The following is an 11,234-nucleotide window of genomic DNA, read 5'->3' on the forward strand; positions in this document are numbered from 1 at the left end:
TGGAGGGGGTTATATTTTCAAATCCACGCGATCGCGTGGGGGACGCGGTCACGTGGTGGAGGTGAAAATGGGGGTGACGCGATCGCGTAGGTTGCGCGATCGCGTGAGAGGGGTAGGAGAGGGGATGACGCGATCGCGTGGGTTGAGCGATCGCATGAAAGAGGTGGAAGAGGGGGTGACGCGATCGCGTGGGTCGCGCGATCACGTCGCTGGACATTGTGCTAAACGCACGACTCCAGCACCGTTTCAGCGCACTCTCTGTCTCGTCCTAGGGTGTTGTGCAATCAATGCGACGTGATCGCGTCGCTCACGCGGTCACGTGGGATTGGTTTTGTGCAAGTGACGCGATCCCATGGGGCATGCGATTGCGTGGGCCAATTTGTGCAAAACGCACAAGGGCCGCACGATTCCAGCCTAACTCTCTGGACGTTGGATTTTTGACGCCGATCTCTAAGGCACGCAGCCGCGTGGATGACGCGGTCGCGTGGATAGTGTATTCGCAGTATGACGCGATCGCATGGGGCATGCGGTCACGTCGTGCATCTTTTTCTTTTTTTAACTGAATGCAGGATGCAATGCTTAATGTGAATGCTATGCATGATTCCAGGTTTAATAAAAATAAAATTCAAAACTAAATAAAATTAAAATTGCAAAAGGAACGATCATACCATAGTGGGTTGTCTCCCACCTAGCACTTTTAGTTAAAGTCCTTAAGTTGGACATCGGAGGAGCCTCTTGCTATGGCGGCTTATGTTTAAATTCGTCCAAAAATCTCCACCAGTGCTTGGAATGCCAATAGCCTCCGTGGTCCCATACTAGGCATGTAAAGCTTCTGAGCAGCTTCAGAGAAATTTTCAGACTCCCGGGGTGACGAATGTCAAAATAGATTCCAGGATCCCAAGCTTTGCTATTAAATCTGCCTCCATCTTGATTTATATGTTTCCATCCGGGCGGTTTAAAAAGTAGAATCTCACCATGGTGACCAAACGTTCTCCGTGATCCATGCAATTGAGCATGATACCAATCCATGTACTTCGAGGTGAAGCGTGGAACCTTATTGAACCTTGTGCACCAACTATGAGTACGAGCCATTTCCCTCTTACTCTTAAAGACGCAAAGAGCTCTAAGCTGGCCATTTGTTTCAAGCAAACCATATTCAAGTGAATAAGTAAAGTTATAGGTTAAGGATTGTACCCACTTGAAGCTTGTATTAGGTGGTAATGGCCTTGGGATAGGTGTTTCTGGTGGTTCTGCAAGTTCTACTCCCTTGGGTTCTTCTGAGAATTTCTCCACTTCCTTGTAAGAGTCTTCAAATGTAGTATCACCCTGGTCAAAGTCTTCTATGTCTTCCTCATCACTTGAGTCATAGATTGGAGGTTGAGAGAAATCTACCTCCGCATCATCTTCATATTCACTTGGGGAAGATTCTTCGATCTCAGAGAATTTCCTTGTGGATGCAAGTTCATTACTAAGAGAATTTGACTTGTGACTATCATCATCAAGGGAATTTGTGTCCTGGGTTATTCCGTCTGATTCTTCATAAACAACTTGCCTTGGAGATTGTACAATATCCTCCTTAGCATCAACTGTAGCGTCCTTGACGGAGTTCTCCTCAGTTCTGGATTCCCATGGAGGTTTAGCATCTCCTAGATCTTCAACTAACTCTTCTTCTTGAATAATGACAGCTTCTTCTACTTGTTCTAGTACGAATTCATTCTCTGTCTTATCCGTCTGAGTTTCTGGTATCTCCTTTATGTTACGCTCTTTGTTAAACTGTTCACATGGGGCTGTGGCTGATTCTTGTGTATTTGAGCGCCTAGAAACCTATTGAATTACTACTTGCTCCAGTTGTTGAATGGTTGTTTGAAATTTATTTATTGTTTCCTTTAGGCGAACCTCTACTTCTTGGGTTGCCGGACTTGGGCATGATACATAGGAAAGTGGTGGGGATTGGGAGTGATTGGATTGGTACTGGGGTAAGGAAGGATCATATGGTGGCGAATGGTGAAGAGAAGCTCGTGAGTGTGGTGGTTCGAGGTTATGTTGAAAGGATGGTTTATATGCACGGGATGGGGCTTGTTGGTAGTTACAAGGTTGTCCACCATATCCTTCAGCTGGGTATGCACGGTAGAATGGTCTTTGTCCAGGATATCTCGGAGGGTGTTGCTGCCTAAAGGGTTGATTAGATCCTCTTGGCTCCATCCATCCTTGATTGGTCTGACCTTGATGCACAATGATTCTTTGGGTTTAATGTTTTCTTATTCCCCTTCCTTTCTCAACATTTTGAAAGAACTGAGGATTGATGGTTTAGAGGTTATAATAAACTCTCGTTGTAAGTATAGTTACTAAACCAAGTAATCAACCTTTCTTACAAACGTTTTGGTTGTCACAAGTAACAAACCCCTTTAAAATTGTTAACCGAGTATTCAAACCTCGGGTCGTCTTCTCAAGGAACTGCAAGGAATTATGTTCTTATTATTGGTTATGGAGGTTGTAAAATCGGGGTTGAGAGTGAAGAGTAGATATGACAAATAATTTAAATGGCAATTAAAAAAATTAATACTGTAAAGTAAACTTCTGGCAAGGTAAGAGAAATTGGAAGTCCAACTTAGTTATCTCTCTCAACAATAATGAAAGTTGAATCTAAATTCCACTTAGTTAACCTTTACTAAAGTAAAGGAAAGTCAAGGGACTAATTAGTTTGACCTTCGAATCCTATTTATTTCCTGAGAAAAAGTTGGGATTATTGAAGTTCAGTTCAATTAGCAAGATAACGATTATCAATTATGTTGAGTTTAATAATGTTGAGTTACTGATTTCTTAACCAAGACCGAAAGGGAAAAAGTAAAATTGTTGGAATAAAAATGTCCTTAGATAGAAAGCAATGGTAACAAAAATTAAAGAGAAAGCAATCAATAACTGAAATACCTCAAATAATCTTTAATTCAAATCATAACATGGGAATGATTCATAAGTCAAGTTGGCAACATTTATAGTTACGAATAAAAGCATTGAAGTAAATATTAAACTTGGATCGAGAGTCACTCTTACAAACTAAGAGAAGTCCTAAATCCTAATCCTAATCCTAAGAGAGAGAGAGGAGAGAACCTCTCTCAAACTAAATCTAAATCATGGAAAGTGAAAATTGGCGAGCTCTCCCTGAATGGATGCGTTCCCCCACTTTATAACCTTTGGTCTATGCCTTCTGGACTTGGATTTGGGCCAAAAAGGGCTTCAGAATTCGCTATGAGCGTTTTCTGCAAATTCTGGTGCGTGGCCTCTGTCAGGCGTCAGCGTGGGTCACGCGGTCGCGTCATTCGGAGCATTTCTTTGCCACGCGGTCGCGTCAGTCATGTGACGGCGTCATCTGCGTTCTGCTTAAGGTGCGCGGTCGCGTTAGTCATGCGGCCGCGTTGCTGCTGATTCGCGCTTGGCGCACGATCGCTTCGTACATGCGATCGCGTGGATGCCAGTTTCTTCAGAAGCTCCGTTTTGTGCTTTCCTTCCATTTTTGTATGTTTTCTTTCCATCCTTTAAGTCATTCCTACCTTAGAAGATCTGAAACTACTCAACACACTAATCACGGCATCGAATGGAAATAAAGGTAATTAAAAATAATTAATATTAAAGCATAGGAAACATGTTTTTCACATACATCACATAATAAGGAAGGGAAAGTAAAACCATGCAATTAATATGAATAAGTGGGTGAAAGATTGAATAAATCACTCAAATTAAGCACAAAATATATCATAAAATATGGGTTTATCAGGTTGAATCATGAATTAAAGAAAGCTGTAGACCACTCATCTGGAGGTTCTCTAAACAAGAAGAAGACCATTGAAGAAGCCATTGATGTGATACAGACAGTGGCTGACAATGAGTATTTTTATGCCTCAGATAGGAGCAACAACAGGGGAGTCTTGGAATTAAACCAAATGGACGCATCCGCGCAGATTGGAAGATTTCTATCAACGCACACGCGCAACTGGCGCGCACGCGTGGGAAGCTGCACGTGACCTCATTAAGAGAAATCGTGCCTGGCGATTTCTGAGGCCAAGGAGGCCTAATTTCAAGCTGTTTCTGCATGGAAAAGACCCAAGGATGCTTAGGGGAAAAAGGGAGATGACTCATTTGGGGACTAAGACATAATTTTAGAGTTTTTAGGTTCTTTGGTGATTCTAGAGAGAGAAACCCTTGTTCCTCTCTAGATCTAGTTTCCATTTTGATTTTTCCTTGTTGATTTGTGAATTGGATTTTGTTGATTACAGTTTTAATTGTTCAATTTAATTTCCTTGCTACAATCTTGCTTACATCTAGTGATAGTTTTATGATTCTTGTCAATTGTTATTTTACCCATTTCATGAATGTTATGAATCTTGTTTTGTTGATGTTACATTAATGATTTCTATGTTTAATCTTGTTGATTGTTTGATTGTATGTTGATCATTGTTAGTGGGTATTTGTAGAATTCAATTTAATTACTATTTTGAACATCTCTTTTGTTAGCGCTTACCAAGTGTTTGATGAATTGTTTTCTTTGATTATGGAGTAGTTCTTCTCACTCTTGGCCTAGGTCAAGGGAATTGGGTAAATTTGAGTCATTGGGTCTAATGGATTTGATGATTTGGGAGCCCTAGGTGGTCAATTTGATACTCATTGACGCCAACCCACTACTAATCTAATTAGTAGGTAGGTTGGGACTTATGGGTTGATGTGGCCAGGGCCATTTGACGTACTTCAAGTCTAGGAGTAGATATCACGTACTTAAGTCTTGAGAGTAGACTTAATGAGCTTGGTTCCTCATAATTGTCAAGATGGAGTGTTGGACAAGGATTGTGACCCCAATTCCCATGTCTAGCCAAGAGTTGTTTTTATCATTCACAATTGAAAACCGATTTCCAATTTCAAGTGTCTTAGTCATAGTTATTTGTTTAGCTTAAGGTAGAATTAAGTAGAATATTGCTTGCTCATTGGAATTGCTTAGTTTTTGCTTACGTAGTTGAATTCGTTTATTGCAATTTAAGATTACTTGCTTGTTAAGTTTTCCATTTATTTTCATGCTCATAACACTCAACCCCAGATTTCTAACCAATATCGAAGCACATGTTTGCCCATTCTTGCACATGTTTTAATCTTTATATTAATTTGGTAGAGAGGAATTGTTGTCGGTAAGGAATTTCTCTTATAAAGAAGAAGAATTTCATTGTAAGCATAGCTCTAAACCAACAAACAACTCTCACATCAAATTAAAATATGGTTTTGTCACAAAGAACAATCCCCAAATAAGAATTTACCGGAGTATTTCGGACTCCGGGTCGTCTCCCTAGGAACCAATGGAGTGCATGTATATTGGCTATAGAGGGGGAAAAGGGGGTTTTGTTTATGAGATGGCAAGGAAATAAGTAAATTGAGCGAGTAAGCAAAGAAAGCAAATTTAAGAACTCTTGGCTAAGAATTGGGTACTTAAGATCACAATCCTAGTTAATACCAATTATCGACAATTATGAGAGGCCAACCCATTAAGTCTACTTCTCGAAGCCTTAAGTACGTAACATTTACTCCTAGACTGGAAGTATGTCAAATAGGCCTAATCACATCCACCCATAAGTCCTAACCTCCCCACCAATTGGTTTAGTAGTGGATTAGCGTCAATGGGCTTCAAATTGATCACACAGGGTTCTCAAATTACCAATTCCATGGTATCCAAAACTCAAGATCACTTAAGTCCCTTGGCCTAGACCAAGAGTTGACAAAACTACTCAAGAACTGAAGAAAATATTTCATGAAACACCTAGAGTGCAATAAAAATTGACATCATAACATGCAAGGATACTAAAATCTACCACTATTAATTGCAAGAAAAGTAAATTCACAACTCAAATCAACATCAATTAAAGGGACATCAACATTAAAATTGCATTAAATGTAAACAAATCCAACATAAGTGCATGAATGTAAAAGAGAACATAAAAGTAAAATTAACACTACAAATCATGAGAATCAAGGAGTAGAAGTAAGAGATCATAAAAGAAATGAGATGAGAACATGTAATTCACTACTAATCATGAGAATTAAGGAGTAGAAGTAAGAGATCATAAAAGAAATGAGATGAGAACATGTAATTAAACCTAAATCTAGAAGAGATTAACCTAACCTAATTCTAGAGAGAAGAGGGAGCTTCTCTCTCTAGAAACTAAACTACATGATGCTAAGGCTACAAACAATTGCTCCCCCTTTGCTTGGACTTCAATTCTGCATGAAATACACTCAGAAACAAGTTGGATTTGGGCTTGGGCAGCTCAGAAATTGCCCCCCAGCATTTTGCCATTAAGTGGGCCAAGTACGAGTGTTAGCGCGTGCACGCCATGTGCGCGTGCGCGTTGATTGGCAAATCCCCATCCGCACGGAAGCGGCATGTACGCATGCGCGTCCTTGTGAGAGACCACTTTTGCGCGTGCGCGCCTTGTACGCGTGCGCGTCCATTGGTTCCTTCCAAATCTTTGTTTCTTCATGCATTCTCCTCTTTGCATGCTTTTCTCCTCATTTCTTCCATCTGATAATTACCTAATGAACCTGAAATTACTTAACAAACACATCAAGGCATCGAATGGAATTAAGGTAGGTTAAAATCACCAATTTAAGGCCTAAAAAGTATGTTTTTACAATTAAGCATAATTTAAGGGAGAATTACAAAACCATGCTATTTCATTGAATAAATGTGGGAAAAGGTGGATAAATCCCCCAAAATAAGCACAAAATAAACCACGAAATCGGGGTTTATCAAATCTCCCCACACTTAAACTAAGCATGTCCTCATGCTAAAATCAAGAAGGAAGCAAAGGGTATCACATTTATTCAATGCAAGCTACTAACTAAATGCAATCTATTTATATGCAAGTTATCTATATGAATGCAATGGCTCAGTCAAAACAAGTCAATTTCCAAGAGTATACATGTAAGCACAAGGGCTAAGGTATTAGCAATCAAGCAAATCACAATTGGATTGAATCATTGAAAGAGTTCACAAACTTGCAAGAGGAGATTATTAAGGGTGGAAACATGTAATTGAGCGATCGAACCCTCACCGGATATGTATCCGCTCTAAGCACTCAAGTGTATGGGGTTGATTCACTCAATTCTCCTCTAATCATGCTTTCCAAGATTTGTTTTTCATCTAACAATCAAAAATTAATTTATGCATGCATACAAATATCATGAGGGCTTTCCCATGGGTTGTAATGGGGCTAGGGTCAAGGTAGGATGCATATGGTCAAGTGAGCTAGAGATTTGAATCTTGGATTAACTTAAACTTCCCACCTAACCTATGACAACCTATACAATTCTAAACAAACCTAACTACCCATTCTTCACTTTTCACACACTCATGCATTCTATTTTAAACACCACACATATGCATTGATTATTATTGAACCTTGAACCTTGGGGCATTTTGTGCCCTTTTTATTTCAATTCTTTTTCTTTCTTTTTCTATAAATATTTTTTTTATTTTTTTTAAAGTATATATACAAGTACTAATGCATATGGTTTTACATTTGATTAATACATGAGTATATACCCAATTCCCAAAATTTTTCAATAAAAATATAAACACACTTTTATCTCTACCCAATGTTCCCAACTCTCCCAAAATTAAATAATGAACACTCTCACTAGCCTAAGCTAATCAAAGATCTAAACAAGGGACATTTATTATTTTTCACTTAGGCTTGTAGTGTGCTATAATTAAGAATAAGTGGGTTAAGCATAGGCTCAATATTTGGCTAACAATGGAAGATAAAAGTGTAGGCTATTTGAGTAAGTGAGCTATTTGAACAATGGCCTCAATCATATAAATGCATGTATACACAAATAATGGACATAAAGAATCAAACAAATCAAGGATTACAATCATAGGAAGAGAATAATGCACACAAGAATGAAAATAAGTGGTTATGTATGTGTAACCACACAATTAGGCTCAAATCTCACATGCTTGTGTTCTTAGCTCAAAACATGATCCACAAAGTGTATACTTCAAGCAAGTTCTAAAAAAAAATTTAACCAATTGGGGTGGTGCCCAAAAATGATCTTCTTGGAAATTCCCATCATATTGATTGAGCTTATTCCAATGTAAAATTGTGATTTAGAAAAATTCTCCTAGTTTTCCCCTTTTTCAATCAAAACATGTTTCGTCTATAAGAAGGGTTAACTAGATTTTCAGTAATCTATTAATTTTCTAATCACAATCAACAACTGAGATGCAAAATATATATATATATATATATAAGCTTATTCTAATGCAATATTGTGATTAAAAAAAAAATTCTCCTAGTTTACCCCTTTTTCAATCAAAACACATTCCTCATAGAAAGGGTTAACTAGATTTTTAGTAATCCATTAATTTTCTAATCACAATCAACAACTAAGATGTAAAATATATATATCTATACTAAAAGTGTGCAACAACCAAAATAAGAGTATCTACAAAAGCATAAATATGTACAGCAATCCCAAAATGATCTAAAACATAAAGTGTGAAATAAAACAAAATAGAGTAGCAGCGAATAGAAATAAAAGTCTGAAAATTCACCACATAAAGTGAAAACACCGGTCACGAACGGTGACCTTCCCACACTTTAGGATTAAGCATCGTCCTCGATGCTACTACTGAAGCTCGGGATGGGGGTCAACAATCGCACCAGGCTGTGGCTCATGCTCAGGCTCGGGCTGTGGGACTGGAGGTGGCACTGGCTGTGGCTCCGGAATGTCATGCTGGACCTCAGGAGGCTGCTGGACCTCAGTGGTGGTCTGTGTCATTGGTGGTGCCTCTTGCTGTGTCGGCTCCGCACCATGCTCCTCCTCCTGATCCTGCTCATCAGAGGCGGAAGACTCTGGAAGTGGAGGGAGCTCGATACCCTGTGATGCAGCCGCCTGGTCTAAGCGGTCGAGGCATCGCATAACACGATGCTCAAAGCGCTCCATGAAGAAAAGAAGGTGCTGCACTAACATATAGGTCGGCTCAGGTGCTGATGGTGGTGCAGGCGCATAACGCGACACTCGAAGCGCTCCATGAAGCGAAGAAGGTGCTGCACTAATAGATAGGTCGGCTCAGGTGTTGATGGTGGTGCAGGTGCTGGTGTGGACGAAAAGGGTCTAGCTGCTGTGGAGGGTGAAGGTCTAGCTGATGTGGAGGGTGAAGGTCTAGCTGCCTCGACTACCGCTCTAGCTCGAGAACGGCGGCTAGTCGGGGGCTTCTCGTGCACCCATATACCCCAGGGAATAGTAACTTCCTTGTTATCGTCATCTGGAGGTGGTGGTGTCACGTCATCGTCCTCCCACGGGACATCAGCTAGCTCAGCTAAGCTAGTAACCAGTGTCGGAAACGGTAGCAAGCCGCGAATATGAGCTCTCCACATGCTATGCCTAATCAACCGGGGAAAATACACCTCCTTCCCCTCCATGACACACCCAATCAAAACTAGCATATCCATCAAAATATCTGAGAAGTGAGTGGTAGGGAAGACATAGTGGGCAAATATCTGCTGTCAGGTCCTAGCCTCCCTAGTCAGATATGCAAATAGCATGCCCTTGGGCTTTGTGTTGCTCGAATCCATCACCCAGGAAGCATCTGGTGTAGCAATCACGCGCCTAAGCGCCTCATAGTCAAAAGTCATGGAGAGGAGAGCTACCTCTGCCTGCTGGTAGGCACAAGTCTCAGGAGTACCAACTCTGCAGAGCAGCGCATCCTTTAAGTCATCCTCAGTGATCTTAATCTCTCTACCCCTCAAGTGTACTGAATCCATGCCTTGTCAGAAGAAGTTACAGTAAAATTCCTTGACCCACGAGATGTTAATCCGTCCCAAGTCCCTATCGATGAAATCCAATCCCAACTCAGAAATACGGGCATTTATGGCACGCCTCACATCATTGGGAAGATTCAGCTTCTTCTCAATGTTCAGCTTTGTCTTTGCATAATGAGAAAGGCGTAGTTCGCAGTAGAGGTTTGGAAACTTGGTTGGATCAGTGGATGGAAGTAACTGATTTTCTCTTTCCTCATCATTTAGCGGATTCTTAGCATAGTTAGCATATGGTGAGGGTGTAGAGGTCTTAGAGTGCTTCCTCTTTTTGGAAGTAGTGGCTATAGCCTTTCCTTTATCCGACATCCTGAAAACATAGATAATATAATATAAGCTTATAGCCAAGTAGATACAAAGCACTCAAAGCAAAGCATATTCATGAAGTGAATAAGGAAAGAGGATTTCTTAGAATGTAAGCAACAGAATATAAAATTCAAACCAGACTTCAAACCAAGAATTAAAACCATGTTTTGCACATCCTTCGTTAATTGAGTTCAGAAAGCACCATATCCAAAAGAATGACAAAAAGAGTTAGGTTGAAAACCAAAAGGAGTCAGTTGGTTAAATGAGTTAGAGTTAGAAATCAGTTTGAAAATCAGTGATATGGTAATAACCATCTCAAACTGAAAGGAATGCACAAACCAATGCTGTAAGCACATTCACAATCATGAGTTGCAACAAGTCATTGATGATGAAATATGATATAGCTAGAAAACAGCTAATATGAAACAAACCATCAATCAATGTAAGGATCACTAGTAATGTTGGTGAAATCAGAATCTTGAGAAACAAGTAAATCAAGCATATTTAACACCAATTTTAGCAATGCATACAAGTCACAAGTTCAAATGTGAATTGGAAACCTCATGGTCTATGTGACTTAATGAGATTATGTATGAACATAATGAACTATTTGGTCACATAGATGAGAACATTCAAACTTATTCTATTGCAAAACAGGCACAAAATTTTAAGGAAATCACAAGTGATGGTCAATTGGAAAATTCATTCAAACCATTCAATGCCTAGACGCAAACCATCATGCATCACAAGCAAGGAGTTTAAGCAAGACCAAAACTTGTCCCTAAGGATTTTTCAAAACCATTTAAGCAACAAAATTCTAATTGAACAGAAATCATCAACTAGAATTTGTTACACCCAACCAACAAGGTTAATTTCAAGATTATGGTTGAGAAAAATTCGACAGCAATTCAGCAACATATTGGCTAATCCCCAAATTCAGACAGACAAAGCAGATTCCATATGAATTCAACAATAATTAAGAACACAAAACCATATGTGAGTTCATATGGAGGTAGCAGCCAGTTAATAGTTTAGCAACAAAACAATTCAAATAGCACAGAGGGCAGAAAC

The 11,234-nt window shown here is 39.7% G+C and overlaps 1 protein-coding gene across 1 annotated transcript in view; it reads right to left on the reverse strand.

Annotated features, from left to right (window-relative positions):
• Positions 1 to 8,985, reverse strand: part of LOC107620691 (translation initiation factor IF-2-like) — a 46,273-nt gene extending 37,288 nt beyond the window's left edge. Inside the window, exon 1 of the mRNA XM_016322820.1 lies at positions 8,703 to 8,985. Within this exon, the coding sequence (XP_016178306.1) occupies positions 8,703 to 8,985 (283 nt within the window). The remainder of the gene's footprint in view (positions 1 to 8,702) is intronic.

Source organism: Arachis ipaensis, chromosome B10, assembly GCF_000816755.2.
Source record: "Arachis ipaensis cultivar K30076 chromosome B10, Araip1.1, whole genome shotgun sequence".
Taxonomy (NCBI): Eukaryota; Viridiplantae; Streptophyta; class Magnoliopsida; order Fabales; family Fabaceae; genus Arachis; species Arachis ipaensis.